The sequence below is a fragment of the Penicillium lagena genome (genome assembly GCF_028827675.1).
Source record: "Penicillium lagena strain IBT 129212 chromosome Unknown utg000006l_segment0_segment0, whole genome shotgun sequence".
NCBI classification, from domain to species: Eukaryota; Fungi; Ascomycota; class Eurotiomycetes; order Eurotiales; family Aspergillaceae; genus Penicillium; species Penicillium lagena.
In genome coordinates this window covers 1,918,097-1,944,534 of record NW_026623227.1, presented here as the reverse complement: position 1 = coordinate 1,944,534, position 26,438 = coordinate 1,918,097, and the positions used below count along the sequence as shown (strand labels likewise).

General features: G+C 52.1%; 12 protein-coding genes across 12 annotated transcripts; 7 read left to right on the top strand and 5 right to left on the bottom strand.

Moving 5' to 3' along the window:
• Positions 1 to 673: 673 nt before the first annotated feature.
• Positions 674 to 2,019, bottom strand: N7510_008912 (Rcd1-like cell differentiation family protein; the record flags this gene model as incomplete). The annotated part of the gene is made up of 4 exons (XM_056980837.1): positions 674 to 848; positions 902 to 1,277; positions 1,346 to 1,501; positions 1,563 to 2,019. The coding sequence occupies 4 exons, from the start codon at positions 2,017 to 2,019 to the stop codon at positions 674 to 676; spliced, it is 1,164 nt and encodes a 387-aa protein (XP_056831046.1).
• Positions 2,020 to 2,653: 634 nt separating this feature from the next.
• Positions 2,654 to 3,839, bottom strand: N7510_008911 (uncharacterized protein; the record flags this gene model as incomplete). The annotated part of the gene is made up of 2 exons (XM_056980836.1): positions 2,654 to 2,730; positions 2,795 to 3,839. 2 exons carry the CDS (start codon positions 3,837 to 3,839, stop codon positions 2,654 to 2,656), a joined length of 1,122 nt encoding a protein of 373 aa, XP_056831045.1.
• Positions 3,840 to 6,132: 2,293 nt separating this feature from the next.
• N7510_008910 (uncharacterized protein) lies at positions 6,133 to 8,875 on the top strand (the record flags this gene model as incomplete). Its single annotated transcript, XM_056980835.1, has 9 exons — positions 6,133 to 6,308; positions 6,358 to 6,782; positions 6,844 to 6,858; positions 6,912 to 7,036; positions 7,096 to 7,342; positions 7,702 to 7,816; positions 7,862 to 8,003; positions 8,058 to 8,444; positions 8,501 to 8,875. The coding sequence occupies 9 exons, from the start codon at positions 6,133 to 6,135 to the stop codon at positions 8,873 to 8,875; spliced, it is 2,007 nt and encodes a 668-aa protein (XP_056831044.1).
• A 584-nt stretch (positions 8,876 to 9,459) lies between these two features.
• On the bottom strand, positions 9,460 to 10,260 carry N7510_008909 (uncharacterized protein; the record flags this gene model as incomplete). Its single annotated transcript, XM_056980834.1, has 1 exon — positions 9,460 to 10,260. The coding sequence occupies one exon, from the start codon at positions 10,258 to 10,260 to the stop codon at positions 9,460 to 9,462; it is 801 nt and encodes a 266-aa protein (XP_056831043.1).
• Positions 10,261 to 10,627: 367 nt separating this feature from the next.
• N7510_008908 (2-oxoglutarate and iron-dependent oxygenase domain-containing protein) lies at positions 10,628 to 11,062 on the top strand (the record flags this gene model as incomplete). Its single annotated transcript, XM_056980833.1, has 1 exon — positions 10,628 to 11,062. One exon carries the CDS (start codon positions 10,628 to 10,630, stop codon positions 11,060 to 11,062), a length of 435 nt encoding a protein of 144 aa, XP_056831042.1.
• Positions 11,063 to 11,162: 100 nt separating this feature from the next.
• On the top strand, positions 11,163 to 11,808 carry N7510_008907 (Oxoglutarate/iron-dependent dioxygenase; the record flags this gene model as incomplete). Its single annotated transcript, XM_056980832.1, has 2 exons — positions 11,163 to 11,514; positions 11,606 to 11,808. The coding sequence occupies 2 exons, from the start codon at positions 11,163 to 11,165 to the stop codon at positions 11,806 to 11,808; spliced, it is 555 nt and encodes a 184-aa protein (XP_056831041.1).
• Positions 11,809 to 11,958: 150 nt separating this feature from the next.
• On the top strand, positions 11,959 to 12,614 carry N7510_008906 (DNA replication protein PSF1; the record flags this gene model as incomplete). Its single annotated transcript, XM_056980831.1, has 2 exons — positions 11,959 to 11,985; positions 12,093 to 12,614. 2 exons carry the CDS (start codon positions 11,959 to 11,961, stop codon positions 12,612 to 12,614), a joined length of 549 nt encoding a protein of 182 aa, XP_056831040.1.
• Positions 12,615 to 13,043: 429 nt separating this feature from the next.
• Positions 13,044 to 16,598, top strand: N7510_008905 (sulfate transporter family protein; the record flags this gene model as incomplete). Its single annotated transcript, XM_056980830.1, has 6 exons — positions 13,044 to 13,287; positions 13,364 to 14,710; positions 14,761 to 14,960; positions 15,007 to 15,240; positions 15,293 to 16,506; positions 16,574 to 16,598. 6 exons carry the CDS (start codon positions 13,044 to 13,046, stop codon positions 16,596 to 16,598), a joined length of 3,264 nt encoding a protein of 1,087 aa, XP_056831039.1.
• A 1,090-nt stretch (positions 16,599 to 17,688) lies between these two features.
• On the top strand, positions 17,689 to 18,496 carry N7510_008904 (alpha/beta hydrolase; the record flags this gene model as incomplete). Its single annotated transcript, XM_056980829.1, has 2 exons — positions 17,689 to 18,111; positions 18,164 to 18,496. The coding sequence occupies 2 exons, from the start codon at positions 17,689 to 17,691 to the stop codon at positions 18,494 to 18,496; spliced, it is 756 nt and encodes a 251-aa protein (XP_056831038.1).
• Positions 18,497 to 19,060: 564 nt separating this feature from the next.
• On the bottom strand, positions 19,061 to 21,570 carry N7510_008903 (guanine nucleotide exchange factor VPS9; the record flags this gene model as incomplete). Its single annotated transcript, XM_056980828.1, has 5 exons — positions 19,061 to 19,106; positions 19,164 to 19,308; positions 19,365 to 19,845; positions 19,899 to 20,152; positions 20,205 to 21,570. The coding sequence occupies 5 exons, from the start codon at positions 21,568 to 21,570 to the stop codon at positions 19,061 to 19,063; spliced, it is 2,292 nt and encodes a 763-aa protein (XP_056831037.1).
• A 294-nt stretch (positions 21,571 to 21,864) lies between these two features.
• On the top strand, positions 21,865 to 23,706 carry N7510_008902 (asparagine synthetase domain-containing protein; the record flags this gene model as incomplete). Its single annotated transcript, XM_056980827.1, has 1 exon — positions 21,865 to 23,706. The coding sequence occupies one exon, from the start codon at positions 21,865 to 21,867 to the stop codon at positions 23,704 to 23,706; it is 1,842 nt and encodes a 613-aa protein (XP_056831036.1).
• Positions 23,707 to 24,625: 919 nt separating this feature from the next.
• Positions 24,626 to 26,438, bottom strand: N7510_008901 (WD40 repeat domain-containing protein; the record flags this gene model as incomplete). Its single annotated transcript, XM_056980826.1, has 2 exons — positions 24,626 to 24,712; positions 24,777 to 26,438. The coding sequence occupies 2 exons, from the start codon at positions 26,436 to 26,438 to the stop codon at positions 24,626 to 24,628; spliced, it is 1,749 nt and encodes a 582-aa protein (XP_056831035.1).

The window sequence follows — 26,438 nt, the reverse complement described above, 5'->3', positions numbered from 1 at the left end:
ACTCACTTCTAGGCATTCATTCACTACAATAATCAATGATAGACCACAATGTACATCGCAGACAAAACCCAGAGAACAGGACAATGGTACAAGAAAAAGACGCGTGGTATCTCTCGCTCAAAGGTCTATCTCACATGGAGCCATAGGGGTGTCATCGAGGGGGAATAAATAGAAAGAAAACCGCGCCGACCAGAAGAAACCCGCGCCATCCGACTACCAGCACCACGAAAAGTCAAAGAAACACGGGGCAAAGGAAAACGCAGCAGAAAAATGGAGCACAAACATAGCATCCCACAAATGATAAAAATGCAATAGAGGCAGAAGAAAAAGAACAGTAGTTTTTGATCCTCCCATCCTTCTTTCACGCAGATGTCATCCCAGGCACACATTCTGGCCTTAATAGATCCCAATATAGAGTGAAAAAGAATAAATGTCACAGACGGAACGAAAAGAAGAAGGAAAAAGACAAATCCTGGGTTTTTTGGAGCCGAGAGCCCTGGACTAGGGAACGGCACATTTCTTTTTCTCCCTCGCGGGCAAGATTTGTCGAGTATGGACTTCCACAACTTTTTGCGCCTTTGCTGACCGATAATCGCCTGAAGCCTATCCCATGCATGTCATAAAATGGTTGTAATATCCCGAGATGAAAGAAACGGATGCAGTGTTCAATATTTTACATAGCCGGCGGGGCGCCGTCCGAGACGTTATCGGAGAGGTTGATGAGGAGTTGAGCGAGGCAGCGTTTGGTGGCAGCGTCATCGCGTAGTACGGACGAGAAGGTGGCATCCCGAAGGGGCTCGGGCAGGCACTGCCGCAAAGCCTCCCGGGCCCTGCTGTTATCGCTCAGGCTATATCGAGTGTGTTAGAATGGCGCCGCAACCCACCCAGAAATAAAACTCACCGAAGGAAGCAGCGCACGACATGCTTGAGGAGCCGGACTGTCTGTTGCTCCACCAGCTGCGTGACCATATTGCTGAGAACGGTGCCCACAGCGTAGAACCGCTCGTAGGTCGCACAAATGTACGCCAAACCGATGTCGTCCAGCAGGATTTTCTGCACGATGAAGATCGCCACGGTCTTGCTGAGTTCGGATCCCGTCTCCATGATGCGAAGGCAGAGGGGAATAATCTCCGTAGTGAGGAGGAAGTTGATAACGTCGGAAGAGTCATTCTTCACCAGCGCACCGATGACGCCCAGCGAGGTGAGGCGGAGGTACTCAAAGGGACGCGACTTGGATGTCGTGTTCAGAAACGGGTAGAGGAAGAGGGGGATGTGAGCTAGGAAACAGAAAGAGGAAAATGTCAGTATTCAAGTCGCCTCCGTCAGCGATTGTGGGAACGCATACCGTTCAAGAAAAGAGTGCGGGTCTCGTTGTGGGAGGCGACACACTGCAGAAGCGCCAGCGCATTGCAGACCCGATTTGATGCGGCGGCGGTCAACTGGGAAGGGTTGAGGAGCGGGTAGACTGAGATGATTTCCTGAAGCAGCGCGGTCATGACGCCTGTGCATTGCCGACCGTTAGCTTTTTCATCCGTTGCGATTTTCCCCAGAAAAAGTCTTACCGAAAGAGTGCCAAATCACCAGCGCAAGCTCTGGAACCTGTTCCCGTTTCTTGCTGAGTTCCATCAAGGCTGCCTCTCTGCGAGTCGGGTCCAGTAACTCTGCGACCCAGATGAACACTTTTCGGTTCTCCTCACTGATCCCGCCATCCATGACAGAGACATTAGACAGACCGGCCTCGCCCATCCCGCCAGCGCCGCTCTGCGCAGGATTACCAACGCCATTACCGGTCATGGCAAGGCGACCATAGTGTTGTTGCTGCTGCGCGGCAGCGGCGGCAGCCTGAACCTGAGCATGTTGTTGGGCGACCAGGGAGGCGTGCTGCTGCTGGTGCTGCGGCTGGTGCGGGTGCTGGGCCTGGTGTTGCTGCTGCTGTTGCTGATGCTGCAACCACGATGGATCCGCCTGGGGATATTGATGCTGATGGGAGAAGACGTGCTGGCTCTGCGCTTGGAGCATGGCGGCCGATGACTGATTCGTAAGAATACTCCGGAGGGTCGGGGGTCGCAGGACTGGGCAGACAAGGGTCGAATGAGTGTCTTGCAGACACGATGTGAGGTAGGCAGAGCAGGTCAGGCAGGTGGTCTCGAACGAACAGTCATTGGGTGGAAGTCAAGGGGGATGGGAGGATGGAAGTTGGAGCCTGGGAAGGGAGGAAGAGAAGAGAGAGAAGAACGGGCCGGGCGGAAAGGCGGGGAGCCAGTTTGTGTGGCCTGCGGGTCTGGCCACTATGCTCTACTATGCCATTGTAGTCAACGACATCTTCTCTGAGGATAGGAGTCTTTTTGTTATGGAGTGAACTATTCATTATTATTGTTTACTATCGTAATGATACGTTCTACTCGGTCGGCTCAGCTGTCTGCATTGCAGATGCGTGCTGTACGCACCTGCTGCCCAATGCATTTGCACGGTCTGCTTCATCATACCATTTTTGCTAATTACATCATGTCGCGCCATCAATTACAGATGCTGTCCAAGGAAAAACAGAGGGATTTCATATTTACATCGAAGAAGAAAGATCATCGCAAAACATCGCTCGGTCATAGGAATCATGGTCATACAGGAACGCCGTCAGGATGCATAAAACTCGATTCTACTCATTATCGTCAACGCCGTGAGCGGGTGCGCGATCGTCGTGACCGTCGTGTATCTCGAGTTCGTCGGTCCGAACTGTTGGTACCTGTGAAAGGAAGTCAGCAATGGGCTCAACCAGAACGCCTGGGACAAAGCATACTTGAATTGGTGTAATACTCCGAGTAGTAGTCGGAGTAGTAATCACTCGGGTAGGTGTGGTCGGATCTGTCGTCGTCGTGCTCGCGGTCTCTGTGTCTCTTCAATCCCAGACAGAGCGCAAGCGCACCCAGGACGAGTGCAATGGTGGCCCAGCTACCCCATTTGGATTTCTTCTCGCTGACCTCGCTGTCTGTAGCGGCAGCCGGTCGAGTGCCAAACCATGTCCGGCGACCTGGCGGTCGACTGCCGGAGTGGTGCGAAATGCGCTCTTCGACAACGGTCTGTCGTCGCCGGCGGTTGCGGAAACCCAGAGCTGCTAGCAATCCATCCACGGCCCCCTTGAAGCAACAGCATGCGCAGAGAAGCAGCAAAAGGATAATACCGAAGATCACGCCGATGACAATGCCCGCGATCGCACCACCGCTCAATCCACCACCGCCAACCGTGGCTTTGGCCCCAATCAACTCGGATCCGTCCGTGCTGACGGGCGCAATGAATCCCTCTGTGGTGGTGGGCGCTTCGGTCTGCGTGACGGTAGACATGCCATTACTAGTCCCGCGGAGTGGAGGCGTCGCTTGTGCTCCTGCTCCAGTGGTGGCGAAGGAGGAGCTGCCGACAACACATTCTCCCCTGACGCAAACCGAGTCCACGTCACAACATTTAGTGCCGCACTTGCTCTCGCCGTACTCATACTTGCAGGTACCACTGGCGCTTGGAGCCGGCGTCATGAGGTGACTGCTCCAGACAGATGTGACGGTCGACACCTCGGCCTCGGTGATCACGTAGGTGCTGGTGAAATACTCCCAGCTGCCGCTGCCACCATCCACACAAATCGCCTCGTTGGCGGCGTTGGTCTGACAGGCTTGGTTGGCGCTGCAGCAGTACTTGTCATTCCAGCCACAGGGATTTTCGCATCGTTTCTCGAGGTTGAGGACATGGTCGCCCACGAATACCGGGGTTGCGACCGGGTTTGCGACCGTCGATAAGGAGAAGCTCAGCAGGAGGGTGAGTGTCGAGAGCGCTAAGGTCGTAGAGAAGGTCCGCATGGCGGATAGAGAGCAAGGCAGCGCCCACGGATCTCTGGTATGCGCACGTTGCGATCGGAATGGTGGGCTGACAGGTGGGTTGTATATACAGATCCACCCACGTCGAACTGCACTTCAAGAGATAGAGAGAGAGGAACAAGAGATGAGAGTAAATTCCTCAGAGAAAAAAAGGGATACGGAGGAGAGACATGAGAGAAGGTAAAAAGAGAAAGACAGGTGGGATGGAAGATAATCTATTGTTGGTGTGTTTCCCAGCCACCCTGGTTCGTATACCCAACCACCCGGATTTCCTGCCAATGACGCTGTTTGTTTATTCCGGGGCTGGCCATCAATTAACCTGGATAATTTGACTGACTACTACGGGCTGAATATTACCTATTATCCATCTTCGCAACTAGATATACTATTATGAGACTGACATATGCACCGAAGAGACCGACAGCTACCCCTCCTGCGGTCGGCCGATCTGCCGGGACTGGACTCCCGCCAAAAGTACGACACCCGGGTATCCGGGCATGGAGTGATGACCATGTTGAGTACTTTAAGCGTGGCTCTCTGTTTATTATAAATGCTCCATTCATTCCATGGAATCCATCAAAAGCGAGCGCAACGATAATATAGATCTTGATCAAAAGAGTTCCGGTAAGCCTGCGAAGCTAGTCAGTTAGGGCTAGAAACAGTGCTTCACACCTCATCTTATTAATTACTCCGGCCCTCTTGAACCACACATACCAGAATGACCTTTTCCAATGTATGAGTATTAAGACGACTTCCGGGAACTCTTGAACACATTACCGAATCTTTGGAACAATAATTACCTGGGCGGTGCAGCTCCGAAGAGTCCTCTGAGGGTCGATGAACATCGTCCACGGGACAAGACGCTGCTCCAGATTCCAGCTGGGTTCTTAAAGTGCGAATTGGACGCTTTTTGAAAGATCTAAAAGGATTGTGGGTGGGCGGCTCGTCCTCCTAATTGTACTAAAACAGTTTCCTGGCTCGCGACGATAGAGATCTGGGAGATAAATGAGTTCTTGGTTCTTCCGTCCGGCGGTAGCATGATGAAATACGGGAGTTGGGAAGGGACACGAAAAAGCTGTTGGAGGACATACACATGATAAAGCCCAATGGAGAATGAATCCGAGGTGCAAAGTAAATGTGATCAAGATAAAGGATACGAAATTGAGTGATAAAAAGACTTCTTTTTGCGCTGCCCCCATCATCATTCTCAGCCTTTATTCGTTAACTAACAACGCCATTCCTAGCTTTGAAACTGATCTTCTCTTCCAGCAACCACTACCTTCTGCAACAATACCCTCTTTAACTGCTCTAGGTGAGCAGGTCTAAGTATATCCCTGCTTATTATATTCATTGCCCTCGTCCTTGTCTACTCTTCTAACATATGTTCCTATTACCCCCCTTACCCCCCCAAATCCCTCAAAACATCAGCCGGTCTGTACAAGAAGCAACCGGCGGCCAGGTTGATAAAGTAGTACTTCTCCAAACCAAAGAAGAGGATTAGGACGTAATAGTGGTCGTGATCAGCAAGTAAGCATGATCAGGCCCAATTTAAAGGGAGGGATGGATGTTGGGGGTTGACCAGTCTTACTGGCCTCATTATTATCGCTAACCCGGACATGGCCTGATATTCAATACCGAATTCTCTGCTGTTTTTCCGTAAGCCATTTTATTGTCAGCAATCCCCCACCTTCTATAGAAAATTAGCATTTCCAAGGACATATACCACCCCGCCTTTTGTATAAAATCCATTGACAGTCTTCTGGAGCAAGATTCACTATTGCTAGGCAAAGTCCCTGCCACGAGTGTTTATGTTGATTGGTCAATGATGAGCAAACAGCCCCTATTTTTCTTGGCAAGGGCGTATTCCTGCGTATTCGGCGTCGGAGAACGGAGCCCTAACACCATTCCTATTTCGGGACCGTGTCAATTTATCTACTCCGAACTTGCAGATTGATTTCTCTAGGCCTCGGTATAGACAGAACTCTATCTCCGTAGACGATATCTCTTTTTCCGAGATTAAAAACTCCCAGAAACAAGTGTCAGATAGTCGCGACATGACATCAGTTGTTTTGCGCTCCCATGTGAAGTGGATCCTGCGATCGACAATCAGCCCCCATGGGGAATAGCGAGTAGGAGGAAGAAACTGCCACCCATTTTAGAGCTGCTCTCTTCAGTTGACGCGAGCCTTGATTTTCTTTTCGCACATGCTTGACCGTCGCCCGCTATAAGATGCAAAACGGTTGCTTTGCTGTCTTGCATCATCCTTGAGTCCACCATGTCAAAATCCGACCTTGAACAGAGCTCAGACAGCGAGGCATATGCTTGGACAGCCGCACCAGGGGCTACTACTAAGCCGACGAAATGGCAACGGTTTAAAGCGCACATGAAGAAATGGTGGTGGGCATATTTGCTAGGGTTTTGCTGTGTTTTTCTAGTGGTGTTTCTTCCCCTGTAAGTCTCGATTCCATGGGTGATCGAACATATCACTAATTTTTGCTAGTATCTACGTGGGAATACCTCACTTTGCAGACTCATACATCAACAGCTTCCAATACGATGATAGTGGTCTTGCGATCACTAACCCTCGACCAAACGCATTCCATATCAGCCAAAAGAAATCAATCTCCATGGGTGGTGGGTTCAGTGGCAGCGGCTATCTGTCACCATTCAATGCAACCATTCGTGTTCCCAGCAGCGGCGAGGAATTTGCGGTCTTCCCTGTACCCGAGATCAAATTTGACGGCGGCACCACTCTTGACATCGACCAGGATCTGGACCTGTCCTGTGTCGAGTGCCTGTCGCAGTTGGCCGTTTCGGCGGCGACAAACAAGAGCTTCGCGGTGTTGGTGACGGGGCAACCTGATTTGAAGTTCGGCGCTCTGCCAAATGCTCATTTGAACATTCATAAAACTATGAACATGAATGGTAGGCCTTGACTCCTCCAGGTTACAGAGTGGAATGATGCTAATGATGTTTTGACTTTTAGGTTACAATGTCACCGGTAGGAGCTGATCTTTTCTATTGCCATCATAGCTTCCTAACCTTATCACTCAGAGTTCGTCAATGCTCCGGGTGCATTCAACGTCACAAGTGTAGACCTCTTGAACAATCCTGTGAACGGCTTCAATATTAATGCCACCATCTCTATCCAAAATCCGACACCTTTTATTGTGGAAATGGTAACTAAGAATTCGGGACAGATATAACCAGATGTACAAGATTGGCTAACATATATCAGGGCCATGTCACCTTTAACCTCAGCATGGCCGGCAAGTCACTCGGATACGTCGACCTCCCTAACCTGATGCTTGAACAACCTACCAGCAGCACTATAGTTCTTGGGCAGATCGACACGGGTATGCTCATTGATCAAGCTGTAAACGGCGATGGCGAGGGTTTTACAGTCACTATCGATGTCCAGGGGAACAGCTGCGATTACAATGGGCTGGACATTCCATATTTCGCCGCAGCCATCAAGGCTGTTCGTGCGTCAGCTACGATCGATCTGACTCAATATGCTTCAAGTCTATTTGGATAGAAGCTCATATACACAGCGCACATGTGGCTATGAGGCGGGTTAGAAACATACCAAACTTGTTACAGCAAATCTTCTTGTAGGAGAATCCTTCGCCATTATTATTTTTTTTTAAAAAGAAAAAAGCCACTGCACATACGAGAAATAAATATCGAGAAAGGTGCAACACCTCTGTCACCTGACTTGGCGTTGCGGGGGGTCCAGCTAGATGGGGGCCAAGATGATTTAATGATATCATTGTTCCAAGCCATCTCACCTCAATCACGCTCAATATGACAAAAGAAAAGATGATAGAACTACCCGAAAAAGACGCAGCTGCCCTTGCCACGCTCACTGATCTATGTGCCGAACAAGGCCTCTTGAAACGTGTTGGTTTCAAAGATGGAGATCGACCGGATGGTGTCACTGATGAAACCGCCCTGCTGTGAGTAGCCTTGAATTGTTGTCGTATAGGTATTGAACTACGTAGGCGTTTCTTGCAGGCAAATCAAATGGTGCCTTCCAATGCTCTTCTGCAATTCCAAGAGGCAACCAAGTTCCAAACGGCCAACAGCGTGCTTCGCCTATACAACCTGATCAACGTCGATGACTTTGAGGACACCAGAGGGATGGTAAGATGTGAAATATGTCTGCCCATAACGGTGGTGCTAACTGATTCTTCAAAGTATCCACATTGGACCGGCCGTCGTGATAATCAAGGATGGCCCATCGTCATGCTCGATTTGGCCTATCTGAATCAAGCTACAATAGCACACTGGCGCAAGACTCGCGATATACCACATGGCTGTCATGATTGCGACGATACCACAAATGTTACAGCTAACATGGCACAACGTGCTTGCGTCGTTCACGATTACTTGACCCGGTTTGTCTTTCCTCTTTGTTCGGCAATGCCTGACCGACCCAATCCATCGAGCCCAATTAGCAAATCCATATATATTTTGGACGCCTCTCCGCTTTCACTGGGTCAGGTCTGGAATTTGAGAGACTTTGCACAAGAGATTAGCTGGATTCTATCAACCTGCTATCCCGAGACAATTGAGCGCATCTTTGTGAGTCGCAAAAGATTCGATTGGCGGTGATTTCAGTGGCTGACTCGGCTCCGCAGATGTGTAACGTGCCATCATACTTTGCTCAGCTTTGGGCTATTGCAAAACGCTTTGTCCATCCTGTCACAGCTGATAAAATTCAAATTTTAAGAGAGGGAGAGGTATACGACACCTTGAGCACGCGCATCAGCCATGAGAACATTCCGAGTCAATTTGGGGGCAACTTCAAGTTCATAAATGGCATGGTCCCAGATTTGGAACCCGCAATTTGTCAAACCCTACGTTGGTCCGCCTCAAACGAAAACTTGCCGTCAGGGCCGATTAAGTGGACAGAAGATAGTTCAGGACAAATGAAGGCTGTAGCTACCGGAACAGCGAATGGGAAGCAAAGGACGGAGGAGGTTGCTGTATTGGAGCTAATTGGCTCAAGCTGACGAGTTCTACTTTTGTAATAAATGCCCTTTGGATCTGGGCTATTTATGTCTTTTGATAGGATCTGTACAACATTCCCCGACTCTGCATGGTTTGAACTTTCTTACCGCAAGCACTTTGGGAATGATCTACTATTGCTCATGTACTCTCGATTATTATAATTTGCAAATAATTACTGCATTATTGATCCTAAGATTCAGATACAGATTCCCCTATGTAGGTCAGCTCACCGCAGAGGCTACATGTCATTTTTTGGCGCCCCCAAGGCTGATGCCTAGGGTTCTCTTGGACAGTAGTAGTATGCAAATATTTCCCAAAAGGTCACTGTCAGATGTGAAGCTGTGTTCATTTTGCAGATATTGTTTATACTGAGAGAGAAGTGAGATTATTGACCATACCAAGGGGTAATGAGATGTCCAGTTATCATCTTCCGCTGATAGCCACGAGCGGGCAAATAATCAAAGAGGCCTATTCCATTCCATTTCAAAGTCATAAACAAAACTCCATATGGGTAGTCATTGTGATAAGAATCAAGCATATACAAAAGAACGATCAAAGTACATCCATCCATCCCAGATACATCACATCATATAAACAACCCAGCAACCCCGACCATCATTCCCAGCGCGAGGTCGTGTAGACTCGTTGTCCGGCCAGGCGCCGCAGCATTATTGCCATTGCCATTGCCATTGGCCTGCGCCGCTCCAGTCTGTAGTGTCCCACAATACCCAAGCTCTAAACCATGACAGGCACTCACACTCAAACTGGAGCAAACCGAGGTGGCCTGCGCCGAGTCCGTGATAGCCTCGACCGTCACGCCGGCACCACCTGCGCCCCCGACGGTGACTCCGTAGCGACCCATCAATGCGCCCGTGCACTGCGAGTACTCCGACTGACAGATATGGTAGTAAGAAGAGCAGGTCTGGGCGTTGTCGAAGGTCGTCGGCACATAAACAAACGGATACGCCCCCGCGAGGGTCGATCCAGTGATCACCGCCCAGGCAGCGCTGCTGCTAGTCGTCGCCGTCGCCGTCGCAGTGTTGGGAAACATAAAGCTGTTTCCATCCGTGGCGGAGGGCTCAGCCGTCAGACTGCCCGTGCAGCTGGCGCCGGTCGGGCAGCAGGCGATGTTGTTGGCGGAGTCACGCGAACAGATTGTGCCATCTTGGCAGCAGGCGTCGGCATTGCCAAGTTTCGAGCACGGATTGTATCCGCTGGGGCAGTTGTTCTCGGTTCGTTTGAGGAGTCGGAGCACTTCGAAGGCTCGTTGGCTGTTGGTCTCGGCGTTGGCGGGTGCGACGAAGGGGCTGTCTGTTTCGCTCTCGCTCGCTCGCGCGGCAGAGGCGAGGAATGCGGTCGCCAGCCAGATCCACCGCATAGCCCGCATTCTGATGCGGTGGTTGGATTCCGGCAAGTATGCTTCTTTTGTTCTCTTTGGGTTGCTTAAGCCGGGAAGATTGGCATGTCGGCGTAGATAGGCGTGGTAGTGGGGGGATAAACAAACTACCGGAAGAGGAAATGAGTGTCAGTCCGTCGTCAGGAAGAGTTAATTGATTGCCGGTGACAATGGAGAATAGCTCAATGCTGACCAGCTTAGTTTGTTGGAGAGAGATCCAACGAAGTGAGTGAACAAGTGCAGATTGAGCGCTGACCCGAAACGAGGCTAGTTCATCCTTGCCACGGCAACCGAGTTGGCCCAATCCACTTCCTCCGTTATCACTACCAACTACACCACCAATACATTACTCGTAACAATGGCCCAAACCACCATCCCGGTTGTGGACTTTGCCCGTTGGTCCTCCGACCAGTCGCATCGTCAGCGCGTGGCACAGGACATCGTCGCCGCGTGCAAGCAGGTCGGGTTCGTGTACATCGTCAACCACTCGCTGCCCGAGACCCTACTGGAGGATGCATTCCGCTGGTCGAGACTATTTTTTGACCTGCCGGAAACCGAGAAACGTAAGGCGCCTCATCCAGAGGGATGGGCAGTCCATCGTGGCTATTCTTGGCCGGGGCTGGAGAAAGTGTCACAGGCGATGAGCGAGCAGAATGACCAGGAACGGGCTGGGCAGCTGAGAGAGATTCCCGATGTCAAGGTGAAGATCCCTTTTCACATGGGTGTTTCGCATGCGATTTGCGAAGCGACGATTTCCAGGTTGTTTGTTGGGTCAGTCTGCGACACCTTCTGATGTCATTCCATAGGAAAGCTACGACATTGGCAGCGATGAGAATCCCAGCCAGCCCAACCAGTGGATTCCCGAGGATACACTGCCGGGGTTCCAGTCCTTCATGGCCCGGTTCTACTGGGAGTGTTTCCGTGTGGGAGGCGAGATCCTGCAAGCACTTGCCATCGGACTGGACTTGGAGGATGAGAACTATCTGCTAAAGAAGCATTCGGGCCACAACAATCAGCTCCGTCTTTTGCATTATCCACCCATTCCAGCCGAGGCCCTTGAGACCGAACGAGTGGCTCGCTGTCCCGCTCATACGGACTGGAGCTCCATTACGCTGCTCTTCCAGGATGACTGCGGTGGGCTCGAGGTCGAGGACGTTGCCTCTCCGGGAAGGTTTATTCCTGCCACACCGGTGAAGAATGCAATTGTGATGAATGTAGGAGATCTCTTACAGAGATGGAGCAATGGTGCGTGTCTCATCTTCCTCATCTTCCTGCGAGATGATCTACGGATACGCCCTAATGTGTGCAGACCAGTTGAGGTCAACCAGCCACCGAGTCAATCTTCCACCTCTGGCAGACCGGTTTGCCGGAGAGCAAAGGATGACCCGCCGACGCTTTTCCATCCCATACTTCCTTGCGCCGGACCCGGACTCCGTGATCGAGTGTATTCCGTCGTGTCAGACGGCCACCGACCCGGCCAAGTACGAGCCCATTACGCAGGGCAATTACAACCGGATGCGAGCGTCCATGCAGTATTAACCATTAGCATTACTACTTCCAATATTATCTATTACAATTTAATGATTCTAAAAGTTGTTCATAGCTCAAATGTTCCATCTCCCAAACCCTGACTAATCACCCTTCCTCACTCAGCCCAAACGCGTCTCTCTCTTCCTCGACGCGGCCACCATGTACGGCGAGCTGGGCAACAAGCTCGTACGTTCTTCCATCCGGTGTCAAAACTACCACTAATCATCCTTCAATCAGGTCCAACACGCCAAACGCACCCAAACCCTCGCCCATCTCCCCCCTACCAAACCGAGATCGTCCGCGCCGTGACCCGCGAAGTCCGCGACCTCGAACGCGATGTCGCCCGCCTTCTAGACCCCTTCCACGGCGAATTCAACCCCTCCGCTGACCCCGCCGTCGCCTGCGCGCTGCTAGTTGACCATCTCTGCATGCGCCGCAACAAGCGCTGTCTGCTGGCGTACCACCGCGTGCGCACCGAGAAGCTGGAGGAGCTGTGCTGGACGGGCGTTGATGTGCTGGAGCAGCAGCAGCCCAGCGACGCACCTGACGATCGCTCTACTGCTGCTGCGATGTCTTCCGGGACGGGACACAGCTCGCTCAGCCCCGAGGAGGAGGAGTATTTTCGGTTGTATGGCGATATGCTCGCGGCTTATAAGGGCCAGTTCACGGATATTGATCTGACGGGCTCGTTGGAGCCGCCGAGAGATTTGTTCATTGATGTGCGGGTGTTGAAGGATGCTGGTGAGATACAGACGGAATATGGGTATGTCTTGGTGTTTTTCATTGGGTTCTTTACTAACGGTGATGATGACTAGGGTGATCAACTTGACGAAAAATAGCCAGCTGTATGTGCGGCAGGGGGATGTGGAACGGCTCATTGCGCAGGGGTTTTTGGAGCGACTGAGCTAGATTTACGTTGTATGATACCCTACGATCCTATGAGACATGCATTCCAGTGGAGTTGATCGGTGGTGGAGCAAGTGCACCGTTCGTCGATCACTAGAACTAAGCTCCGAGCTGAATAGTTCACTAGTCAGTTAGTGATTAGTTCGTAATATTATAAACCAGAACCAGAATAATATGTTTTATCTCGTCGGTACCCGCTAACTTACTCCGGCGATAAGACCCGTTGAGTTAGTCAACCGTGCGCTATCTAAGTGGAGTGTGAATTAGTTACAACCTTGCACGCTTCTTGATAAGACACCACCATCTGCTCCAGGCATGTCCTGCATTGCCCTTAACACATGCCCGTGCTCCAACCTCGCGGCCGCAGCGACTCGCGCGCATCAGCCCTGTCCCGCCGAGGCCCCATGAACTCCAACGCCCCGGTCGCAGCAGAGGACCTGCTCGACCAGTCGCCCATGACGGCGCTGGACAGCAGCTCGCCAGGACGCACGGGAGCCGACGCCTCCTCCAGCTACACGAATAGCTCGAGCATGCGCACTCCCGGCCGATCATTCCACCACCGCACCTATCACGCAACCCTCGGTGAGTGTCACCTACTTTAATTAGGTACTTCTGGGTCGAGAGCGAATTTTACTGACCATCCAATTCTCCTCGTCAGACCCAGCCCATTATGCCTCCACCGGACTCCGCGAGCAGACCGCCGAGCTAGCGACGTACGGTCTTTCGCTGAATAAAAGCTCTCTCGCCAGACGAGATCGCACGAGCTTACCCCCGAGTCTCGATATATTTCAAGCCCGGGAGGCTCTGGTGCGTGACTCTGCCAGTGGCTCGTATCCCGCCGTTTATGAGGAGGACGAGGAGGAGGAGTCCCTCGATGCCGGATCTGCTCCTGTGGGCCGGGGCTCGTCTTCGTCCGCGCTGACGGAGATGATGCGTCGTCCTTCTACGGGTGCGAGTGACGACGGAGCTGTGACCGAGGATAATGCGTTCCCTCCACTGCCTACCATTCTGGATGAGCATGAACCGGAGGCTCTGAGTAACGAGCGTACTTCACTACTGTCCAAAACGAGGACGAAGTCTTCGGGCAATTATGGCCTTGTGAATGATGTGGAGAGCCAAGGTGGTTCTACCCCTCGGTCGTCGAACGCATTTATCAAATGCATTTCAACAATTGCGAAGTCCGCTCGAATACTCTCCAACCCGAAGGCATGGAATAAGCGCGCCCTTTGGAAACAGGGCGTGGTATATCCGATCAGTCTGCTTCCGGCGGTATTGCTCGGCCTTTTACTCAACATCCTGGACGCCCTATCCTACGGCATGATCTTGTTCCCGCTAGGAGAACCACTCTTTGCCGACCTGGGCGCAGACGGCATCTCCATGTTTTACGTCAGCACCATCATCTCCCAGGTAGTCTTTTCCTCCGGCGGCTCCATCTTCAAAGGAGGAATCGGCAGCGAGATGATCGAGGTCGTTCCGTTCTTCCATTCGATGACGTTTACGATCATGAACAGAATCGGCAAGGATAACCCCCAATCAGTCATTGCCACCACCATCCTAGCCTACTCCGTCAGCTCCGTCCTAACCGGTCTGGTCTTCTTCCTGATGGGAATATCAGGGCTGGGCTCGCTGATCGGATTCTTCCCACGGCATATTCTCATCGGTTGCATTGGCGGTGTCGGCTACTTCTTGCTTCAAACTGGAGTCGAGGTCTCGGCGCGACTGCCTGGCTCGCTCGAGTACAATCTTCAGACCTTACAGAAACTCTTTCACCTTGATACTTTCCCCCTTTGGATGATACCATTGTTCCTTGCTCTCGGTCTTCTTGTTTTGAAGCGATTCGTTCGGTCGAATTTTCTTGTCGGTGCGTACTTCATTGCTGTCGCGGCTGTGTTTTACATTGTCGTTGTCAGTGCCAGGGTATCTATGGATGCTCTGCGCCAGAATGGATGGGTGTTCGATGCGCCTTCCTCCAGTAATCCTTGGTACCACTTTTATACCCTTTATGGTGAGTTTCATGCCTCTTCAAAGACAAGTACTTGGCTCATCTCGAACCAGATTTCTCCGCCGTCGATTGGGCTGCCTTCGCAGATGCCATCCCCGCAATGTTTGCCCTGACCTTCTTCGGCGTGCTTCACGTCCCAATCAATGTGCCCGCTCTGGGCATCTCGACCGGAGAGGACAATCTCAATGTGGACAGGGAGCTCATGGCACACGGTGTGACGAATGCACTATCAGGATTTGCAGGTAGCATTCAGGTACGTCTTCAATTATCATCAACGGGGTATGCGCTAATTCAAGCAGAACTACCTGGTGTATACCAACAGTCTTCTTTTCATTGCTAGCGGTGGGGAGTCTCGGCTCGCCGGTCTGATGCTTGCTGCGGCAACGGCGGGGGTTCTTGTCGTTGGTCCGGTCATCATTGGCTTCATTCCGGTGATGGTTGTAGGAGCCCTGATTTTCTTATTGGGGATCGAGCTGCTACAGGAAGCCCTCGTAGACACATGGGGAAAGTTATCTCGACTTGAATATCTGACGGTATGTCATGATCCTTGGAGACCAATGTTGGATCTGCTAACTCACGTTCCAGGTGGTTATAATTGTAGTCACAATGGGCGCTTGGGATTTCGTTAGCGGAATTCTGGTCGGCATCATCCTGGCATGCGTGAACTTTGTGGTCCAAACATCTCGCAAATCCGCCATCCGAGCCACGTATTCGGGAGAAGTCGCAGGGTCCACCGTGCGCCGGCCACCTATTCAGCAGAAGTTCCTCCACGAAGCCGGACAGCAAACCCTCGTCATGAAGCTGGGCGGCTATCTGTTCTTCGGGACAATAGTAGACGTCGAGAGCACTATACGCGGACTGATCGAAGAGGAAGCATTCAAGCAGCGACCCATCCGGTTCCTGATCCTGGACTTTTCCCGAGTCTACGGCCTTGATTTCTCGGCCGCCGAAGCTTTCACTCGCATTAATCGTATCCTGCGCAAGCACAGCGTCCAGACTACTATCTCCGGACTGAACGTGGAAGGAGACGTGGGCAAGAGTCTGCAGAATGTAGGTCTCTTTGAACCTGAGATCGGCGTGCCTATCTTCGAGGACCTCAACTCCGCCCTCGAGTTCTGCGAGAACGACTACCTCAAAATCCTCTACAATCGTCAAGAGGCTCTCTTCCCCAAGTCCAACAGCAACCCAACCCTCCTCCAAGTCCCCGTCCCCGTCCCACCAGTGCCACAACACCAACAACAACAAACCACCAACCCAATCCTATCAGATACCATCGTCAGTTCCCCACGCGGGCAATACCTGCAGCGTGTCGCAACAACCACAATCCGCGAACACGAAACAACAGCAATGATGGCCGCGCCCGCCTGGTCCGCCATGCGCCAACCACTCCCCCTCCTCCTTCAAACCTTCCAAGGCCTCTCCTCCCAAACAGAAGACTTCTGGTTCTCCATCTGCCCCTACTTCACCCGCGAATCCTACCCCGCCTCAACAGTCCTCTACCACGAAGGCGACGTCCCGCACTCCTTCTACCTCCTCGAGTCCGGCATGCTGCGCGCCGAGTACGATCTCCCGCAGGGCCGGTACTTCGAGCTCGTCGTTGCGGGCGCGCCGTGCGGCGAACTGCCTTTTTTCAGTGATACCCGTCGCACGGCGACCGTTAAGGCGGAATGCGATTGTGTGGCGTGGTGTCTTTCTGCGGAGAAGTGGAGGGATCTCCGAGAGGAGCAGCCCAGGGCTGCGAGGGAGTTGCTTACCATTTGTTTGAAGTTGACTACCGAGCGCATGGATAGTATTACCTCGTAAGTTTACAGTCTCGTTGGATGGAGATTACATTGTGGAATATGATTTGCTGACTTAGGATTTTAGGTACGTTCTTACCATGGCGGCTTGATCTCTTTTGCGGGCGTTGCTGCTGTTGTTCGCTTTGTACCGTTCATTGGGTGGCATGCTGAGCGATCCTTCTTCTCTCTTTCCTTGTGGATATTGTTACCGATGTGTATATCTTCCGCATACATAGCAGTCATATTGGAATGACTCTGCATTTGTAAAGCATCTTTTGCATAGACATGCAGTTAAAGATAGAATATAGATCCCTACCATTAAATTCCGCAGTGACTATGTAAATGTTAGTTAGTCAGGCGACTACAAGTATCTCTAATCCATCCATAAACCAGAATTGGGTTCCGGAAAATATCCACAAGAACATCTTTTCACTCTAGCCATATTATCAAGATGGTCTGCACCCACTGCTGGCTATTGCCCTAACGCATCATATGCACTGCAACAGGCTAGGCTCCGGTCTTATAGCTTACTCAAACCACACTCTTGACTAACTGATAGATTAACTAACGAGTAGGAGAAGAGACTCGCGGTAGGCATCTAGAGAGAGATATTGACTATCTTGCACAAACGTCAAGATTGGGTTACTTTCTCAAGAACACCTGTTCACTTGCATGGTATCAGTTAACAGAGAAAAGCCATTGTTATAATACCGTAAAGTTCAATAGAAGATTGTAGAATATTGATGCACAGTCCACGTAAGCAGGGGCTGTTCATACCCGCAATTTGAATCCTTTGAACCAAGTATACGTGGAAAATTCGCCAATTGTAGCTATCCCCTCGGGCGTCCGGACCAGTCCAATTAGCGTGGTTTCAACTAGTGTCTTATTCTAACCATTAATAGGCAATACTAAATCTATGAGCCCTTATTGGATAGATAGCTCCACATAATAAGACTAGCCCTATGACTCGAATCCTTCACCAATAGCGAATCTTAGAGCTAGTTGCAAAAGGGGGTAGGTATACCGTGGGGGCCAGAATCCTGTATGGTAATATTATCCTGGACATTTATAGACTGCACTCGATCTCATGTCGGATTCCCGGGAAATAGCTAGATTGTTCTTGCACCTTAGCAACTGAAACCCCAAATTTCTGCAAAACACTCCAGTCTTACCACTATCCGTGACCGCATAGTCATAACCATGACATCTCAAAAGCCCATTGTAGTGATTGTGCCAGGAGCTTTCCACAAGCCAATCCACTACCGCAAGATCACGGCTCTGTTACGCTCTCAGGGCCATGAAGTGATTCCTTACGACCTGGCTTCTTGCGGTGACAACGTGGATCCAGAGGTGACATTCATTGACGAGGCGGCTGAGATTCAGAAAAAGCTAGTTCCTCTGCTGGACGAAGGCAGAGAGGCTGTGATTTTCTCGCACAGCTATGGATCTTTGCCGGCGACGCACTCTACAGAGGGCCTCACCGCTGTTGAGCGCGCTGAGAAAGGTCTCAAGGGCGGGATCATTGGAGTTGTCAATCTTGCGGGCTTTGCGTTTCCTGCTCGTGGGGTGGGGATCCTAGGGGATGACACTATTGTGCCACCTCAGCCGTACCAATCCGTTGAGGTAGGCTCATTCTTTGTTGTTCGCCATTAGCCACTAACTAACTAAAATTTAGAATGGTATCACTTACCTGAAAGAAGAAGCAAAACCACTGTTCTTCAACAATCTGAGTCCCGACGAGGCCGATACCGAATGGGCTAATTTACATCAGAAACAAACGCGGAAAACTTTCACCCGCTTCCCGCAGTATGTGGAATCGGAAATTAAGTGTCCGAAGTTCTATATTCTGTGTACGAAAGACGTGTGTGTCCCACCCGCGTTTCAAGAACAGATGGCCAGTCTTGGGGGATACACTGTCGTTAGACTAGATGCGGGTCACGATGCCTTTTTAACTGCTCCAGACGATGTGGTGGCGGTCGTGTCAAAAGCTGCTTCAAGTGGCCAGTAGATATTGTACCTACGTCTCGTTTCTCTCTCGGTTGTTCTTTGTCTCTAAACAACTCACATCAAATATTCAACGGCGAAGAACTTCCACTCCCATTAGCAATATACCCTGTAACAGCTACCCCATCGTGAGCGCACCTCTATTGGCTTTTGAGCAAATGCCAGATCTTTACCGCGGCCTAAATCTAGTACGTACAGGTGCATACTAGCGGGAGCCAAAGAAAAACTACCTCTAGATTCCCATTGCTGCAAGCAAGGTAAGCATAGGCACTTGATATGCAAAAGTGTATTGTATGCGCAGAGAGTCATGCCACGACTATAGCGGGTACAAGACTACTCGCTTGTTCTTAGGAGAAGGGGCGAAGAAGACAAAACGGAAACATAGGCCCACATCATCATTCGCTTCGGTGTGGCACAGCAAAGAGACCTCGCTAATTTCGTCCAGAATAGAGAAGAGGAAAAGCAAATAACGAAAGAACCTCAATGGTGTGACATTGTAGTTCATCTATACCTCCATAGGTCGCGATCGCTCATATGAAAAAAAGGGTAAAATGCCAAAAGTTATATACTACTCTGCGCTGAGAGCGAGACATGCGTCGACGGCTAGACCAACTCTGTTGTCAAAACTATCAGTACAAGACTAGAAATCAATGTGGGGACGAAGTACTTACCTTCCCTCCTTCATCTTGACCACGTCGTCAATGATATCGCGGTCTAGGTTGGGAAACATGTTCGAGAGGGTCTCGACGACAGTGTCATGTTCGGCACGTTGGATGCGGCGCGCTTCAGCGTCCTCGGCGCTGGCCTGGCGCGCCGCTGCATCTTGCGCGTCGAACGAAGGTGCCAAGTTCTGACGAACTTTCCCCCGTTACCTTCTCGCTCTTGGCGGGAACGCTCGTCGTCCACACGTCGACTGTCATCGTTGCTTGTGCGCGGGGGTTGGTAGACATTAGGGGTCAGGCGGGGCGGTTGAGGTGTTGTGGCGGGATGAAGTGGATGTTCCTGCGGCGTAGTGGAAGATCCGGAATCTGGCTCATCTGAGAACATGCGGCCGATGGTGGAGAGCGGTTTCTGAATTGTTCGTAGGAGACCGGCAACTGGGGCGGAGGATTCTTCGTCTGTTGACTGCGATACTTCTTTGCGGCTTGCTCCAGCTCCAGCTCTGGCTGGTGGTTGTGGAGACACTCTGGCAGGAGTGGATGGCTGGTCGGTAGGCTTATCTTCCAGAGACTCGGTTGCGCGGTTCTGTTGAGCGATTGCCGAGACGGCAGCTTCCACATTGCGTTCAAATTCTTCGTCACTGACCGTTAGGCTGGTGCGGTCGAGCGTCTCAATGAATTGAATGGCTCCGGACTGCGATGAATGTTAGCTGCATGGCTGAGGCAAATAGGTGAACAAGGACATACCAGAGAAGACAGGTAGTATCCTGCCTCTCCGCCCAGCTTCTCTTGGTTACGGAATCGTAGAATGTACTGAATGTTGGAGACAAGATGGTCCGGGTTGGCATGCAGCACCACATAGATCAAAAGCGGAACAAATGCATCGGCGGAGGTGTCGGCCTTTCTAGAGTTCTTCAACAGGCCGAAGATCACCTTGCAGCAATTCAAAATGCAAATAACCTTATCTCGAGGTGCCCGATAGCCATTAATTTTCAAGATCTCTGATGATCAGGTTAGAAGATCGTTTCATAAGGTCAAACTTGAAAGACATACCCTGCTGTGCCAGATTCAAAAACCTGCGCCCGCCACCGCTCACTGGCGCGATATCCAAATGCTCCTCACTGACCCAACTGTATATGCGAATTTTCTGGGCTAGAATATCATCTCGCTCAATGTCCTCCTGGTGTTGACCGCGTCGCCATGGACCATGAAGCCTCTCTATCTCTTTCCTTCGACTTCGGCTAGCACTCCTAGGAATGGTTGGAGGCGCTGGGATAGCCGGGGAAAACGTCTGCGAATACAGGCGGTTCATGACCAGTTTCTCCATTCCTTCCTTGGCGTTATCGAATTCACTATCCGACACGTCCCGCCAGACCTCGCAGATGGCCATTTTGTTGGTTATAAATGCCAGAAAATCGCTGATAATCTTGACCTGCTCGTGAACCATCCATTGTCGCTTGCCGAATTCCAGGAGGAATGAACGTAGGAATTTAGCCACGGGGTCGGCGGTGCGGTGACGCAGCTGCTCCAGGAACCGGTGAAAATCAAAGGGTTGGTCTGGTTCGGGCTCCGGTAGCGGTGGGGCAGTCGAGGCCGATGCCTGTCGAGTGAGCACTGGCTCTTCATGACCTGCTTGATTCTGAAGGAGTTTAGGGGCATTCGGGATGGACTGGTTGTCCGGCGATATAGTAGAAGGAGCTCCCGGTTCGACGGTTTTCATATGATCCAAACTGGACTTTCGCGGTGGAAAGTAAGACTGGGCGCCACGAAACTGCTCCGCCAACTCCATCCGAGGAGACATGATCTCGTCCTGGCCGGTGCTTCGCGCAGGGTCCTGGAATTGTCCCAGGATGCTTTGGATCTCCGGCTGCGAATCATTGTCTTCCCGAGCTCCTTCGCCTTGGCCGCCTCGTTTCACCTCATACTTGTTGTCTCTAGGCACATCCGGCAGCTCTTTCTCGGAGCTAGGCGCGGAGTTTGGGTCGCCAGTCGAGTTCGGCGCGGACGTAGGAGCCGCAGACGACGGTTTGAGGTATGCATCGTCTTTCTCAGGGGGAGGGGGTGGAGGAGTGCTCGTACTAGAAGACGGTGGGGATTCTGATGTGATGTTGGCCGAAACTGACAGTCCTTCCATTCGTTCGAGGGGCGGCTCGGGCTGAGGCGGGATGGAGGATAACGGTTGCGTGGCGGTTGGAGGGTTTGTCGCAGTCGCTCCGGTTTCCGAGGACTGGGATTCCTGAGCTGCTTCGACATTCATGTCGCTTGGTACCGGAACCTCGAGCTGCTTCGAGGCATCGTTCTGCGTTGCTTGGGGTGCAAGTTCAAGCGGGACGGATGGCCCGGAGCTCTCTGGTGCTTCCCCGTGGGAGATGTGGTCGTCCCCCTTTCTCGGAGGGGTCGAGGCTTCGGTGGTCGACATCAGCTAGGCTATGCATGCGCGCGCCAATGCTGAAAAGGTGGGGGAACGCTGTGCTCGGAAGCAACGTGGGGGGAAAGCTGGCGCATTATGATTATTATCAGTCGAGGGCCATATTGTTGACCCACGAGTGGATCATCGTTCGACCGAGGCCCGCTTACCTCTTTTTTCGCGTCGGAAGCTGGATCTGAGTAAATGTCACCCAGTCTGAATGAAAGGATGACCTTTCTAAGAGTGACAAGAATATCGATGGTCCATTGATTGGGTGGTCACGTGGATTGCTTTTTCCTTTCCATCATGTGCGGCATCTTCTGCTCACTTGGTGCGGCACCCATACACCCAACCCCAGAAACACAGCGTCTGCTGGTATCCCGAGGACCAGACAGTATCTGCACTCACACGGTTCACATCAATGGAGTGCAGTCCTGGCACCTCACCTTCATCTCCACCGTACTGTCACTGAGAGGCGACCATGTCTACGCGCAGCCTCTAGTAGACCCTGCCACGCAGTCTGTGCTGTGTTGGAACGGTGAGGCCTGGAAGATCGCCGGGGAGCAGGTCCAGGGCAATGACACAGAGCACGTCTTCAACTTGTTTCTACGAGCTGTGACACTCGCTGATGGTGATGAGGATCGTAAGCACGCTCTTCACAAGCTGGCCAATGCCATTGCGAGCATCTCTGGGCCCTTCTCCTTTGTGTTCTTTGACGCGCACAACTCAAGACTCTTCTTTAGCAGGGATTGCCTCGGCAGAAGATCTCTCCTGCAGGGGATTGACGAGAATGGCAGCTTGAAAATCGGCAGTCTCTGTGATGGATCTTCCTTGTCACTGGGATTTGAGGAGGTCGGCACTGATGGCATTCATATGATTGATCTGAACCCCGGTTCGGATCTGCCACAGGCAGGACAAAAGTCTATCACGGAGATGTTCAAGATTGAGACTCTGCCATGGAGCTCGGATCCACAGCCTCCAATTGGGCATGTGGTTAGTTCCGTCATATCAACCTGGAGAGCACCACAATTGACAACGCTACAGAAATCTCCACTCCCACCCATGAACATGTCAATTCCAACGGAGCAACCCCCGTCACTAACGACAGACTCTCAATTTGTCCAAGACCTCGAGACGCGACTCGGTGAATCACTGAAACTAAGAATCCAAAATGTCCCCGAGCCTCCAGGGTATGTTCGAGGCCACAGCGCCAAAATCGCTGTACTTTTCTCCGGCGGTCTAGACTGTACGCTGCTGGCGCGACTCTCACACGATCTTCTTCCTCTGGACGAACCCATCGACCTGCTTAATGTGGCTTTTGAGAATCCACGAGTAGTAGCAGCAGCAACAAACTCCAATCGTCAAAAATCTTCTTCTCCACCACCATCACCTCCCTCTATTTATGAAGCCTGCCCAGATCGAATAACCGGTCGTTCCGCACATCAGGAACTGCAAACCTCCTGCCCCGGCCGTATCTGGCGTTTTATCGCCATTAACATCCCATACGACGAAACATTAGCGCACCGGGACCAAATCAAGCGCCTAATGACACCCCACAACACAGAAATGGATCTATCAATCGCATGTGCGCTCTACTTCGCAGCCCGCGGCAAAGGCACAATCCAAACCCAACCCACCACCTCCGCCTCCTCGGCGGGAGAGGACCACTACACCACCTGCGCGCGAATCCTCCTCTCAGGGCTAGGCGCCGACGAGCTCTTCGCCGGCTACGGCCGACATGGGGTCGCATTTGCAAAACACGGGTTCGAGGGCCTTGTCTCAGAGATCCATCTCGACGTCAGCCGGCTCGGACAGCGTAACCTCGGCCGTGACGACCGCGTCCTCTCCCACTGGAGCCGTGAGACGAGGTTTCCCTACCTGGACGAGGAATTCGTCGCGTGGGTGCTCCGCGCTCCTGTATGGGAGAAGTGCGGGTTTGGTTTACCTTTACACGTGCCTCTAGAAGAGCAGCAGGTCGTCGACGACGGTGGCCGCAGGCCAGATGCTGAGAAGTTGGCTCTTCGGCTGGTTGCTGTGCGGTTGGGATTGCGATCTGTCTCGCTGGAGAAGAAGCGTGCGATCCAATTTGGGGCAAGGACGGCGAAGATGGAAACGGGGAGATCGAGGGGGACTGATACCCTGAACTGATCTTTACTTCTCTATCACGTTCCTCTCTGCACCTCATGCCCCAATCATATACATCCTTTCCAACACAGCATCCCCCACTACCTACCCTCACCCCCCTTACCAACATCAAAACAATCTCCAGCAATGATGACAAAACCAAGAATCAGATACTTCCGAAATCACATCCCCCTTCTTCCTCTCCTCTTGTCTGTGTTCTATTTTCTCCTTCCTTCCCTCCTTTCCCTCCTACACTCTTCATCCAAACACCCTATCCCATCTGTATCCACCCATCCATCCCGGACGGACGAATACATTTACTTTCCTGTCTTTTCCTAGGGCTGGACCGGATAGATGGCCTGCCTGCGTCCCTTTACCTTCTTTCGAGCAACAGCAGTTCCCGGACGGCGAGGGGCTCATTGAAGTTAAGAAGGTTCGGGCAGGGTCTTTTATCTATCTGGGCTTGGGGGAAGAAGGAAGGGTTGGGATGGGGTGGAAGAGGGAGGGACTGGGGAAGGAAGAAGGGGGATAATGCAGGCTTGAGAGGATTGTGGGAGCGGGAGATGGATGTGGTTGATGAGGGGTTGAAAGGCAAGTCTGAGCTGGATTATAATACAATCCCTGGACTGAAAGCAGCAACATCAGTCGATGTCGTTAATCTAGAGAAAGAAAAAGTGATAGAATATAGACCAGTACTACAGTCATTCTCGAAATCGCCTTGACCAAAACACACTGAAAATCTGTCTGCGTTATCTAAAAAGGATCTAGTGTCTAGCAAAAAAATGCGAGAGTCTCAGCGAATCAAACGTGAAGAATAGAACCCGTCCCGAAGCACAACCAAGACATATGGTCGATCGCGACACAGCGCAAGTACGTGGGCGGTACTCTGGGGGTAGCCATAGCAGATTTTCCGAGTTCCAAGTGATGCATGTGCCATTAGAACTTATACCATAACCTTCAAATCGCCCCACTTTGGGGGCGGTGGTGTTGGTCGGTCCCATATCTGAAACTGAAGATAAACAAAGTGTACCTGTGTCAGTTTCAAGATATGAGTGACTACTGTCGAATGATTTTAAAGAGTTGATTCTTTCAACCTTGAGGGTCTGGAGGCACTGGCCGCTGCTGGCATCCCACATCTTGACGGCGTGATCGTTCGAAGCCGAGGCGAGGAGCTTGGAATCGTGGGAAAAGACGACTGAGTGGACCCAGCCGCTATGGCCCTCGAGGGTCTGGAGGCACCGGCCGCTGCCGGCATCCCACACCTTGACGGTGCGATCAGGCGACGCCGAGGCGAGGAGCTTGGAATCGTAGGAGAAGACGACCGAGTTGACCGAGCCTCTATGGCCCTTGAGGGTCTGGAGGCACTGGCCGCTGCTAGCATCCCATACCTTGATAGTGAAGTCGTCCGAAGCTGAGGCGAAGAGCTGAGAATCGTGGGAGAAAACGACCGAGTTGACCCGGCTACTATGGCCCTCGAGGGTCTGGAGGCACTGGCCGCTGCTAGCATCCCACATCTTGGCGGTGTGATCGTTCGAAGCTGAGGCGAGGAGCTTAGAATCGTGGGAGAAGACGACGAAGTGGACTAAGCCGCTATGGCCCTTAAGGGTCTGGAGGCACTGGTCGCTGCCGGCATCCCACACCTTGACGGTGCGATCAGGCGACACCGAGGCGAGGAGCTTGGAGTCGTGGGAAAAGACGACCGAGTGGACCCGGTCGCTATGGCCCTTGAGGGTCTGGAGGCACTGGCCGCTATCGGCATCCCATACCTTGATAGTGAAATCGTCCGAAGCCGAGGCGAGGAGCTTGGAATCGTGGGAGAAGACGATCGAGTTGACCGAGCCTCTATGGCCATCAAGGGTCTGGAGGTACTGGCCGCTGTCAGCAACCCACACCTTGATGTTGCGATCGTACGAAGCCGAGGCAAGGAGCTTGGAATCGTGGGAGAAAACGACTGAGTTGACCCAGTCGCTATGGCCCTCGAGAGTCTGAAGATACTGGCCGCTGCTAGCATCCCACACCTTGACGGTGCGATCGTCTGAAGCTGAGGCGAGGAGCTGAGAATCGTGGGAGAAAACGACCGACTTGACCCGGCTACTATGGCCCCCGAGGGTCTGGAGGCACTGGCCGCTGCTAGCATCCCACACCTTGACGGTGCGATCTTTCGAAGCTGAGGCGAGGAGCTTGGATTCGTGGGAGAAGACAACCGAGTTGACCCAGTCGCTATGGCCCTTGAGAGTCTGGAGGCACTGGCCGCTGCCGACATCCCACACCTTAATGGTGCGACCAAGCGACGCCGAGGCGAGGAGCTTGGAATCGTGGGAAAAGGCGATGTAATGGCCCTCGAAGGTCTGAAGGCACTGGCCGCTATCGGCATCCCATACCTTGATAGTGCAATCGTCCGAAGCCGAGGCGAGGAGATTAGAATCGTGGGAGAAGACGACCGAGTTGACCCGGCTTCTATGGTCCTCGAGGGTCTGAAGGCACTGGCCACTGTCAGCAACCCACACCTTGATAGTGAAATCGTTCGAAGCCGAGGCGAGGAGCTTGGAATCGTGGGAGAAGACGACTGAGTTAACCCAGTCGCTATGGCCCTCGAAAGTCTGGAGGCACTGGCCGCTTCTGGCATCCCATACCTTGATGGTGCGATCGTTCGAAGCCGAGGCGAGGAGCTTGGAATCGTGAGAGAAAGCGACCGACTTGACCGATTTGCTATGGCCCTCAAGGGTCTGGACGCACGCACTCCAACCCTTTTCCAT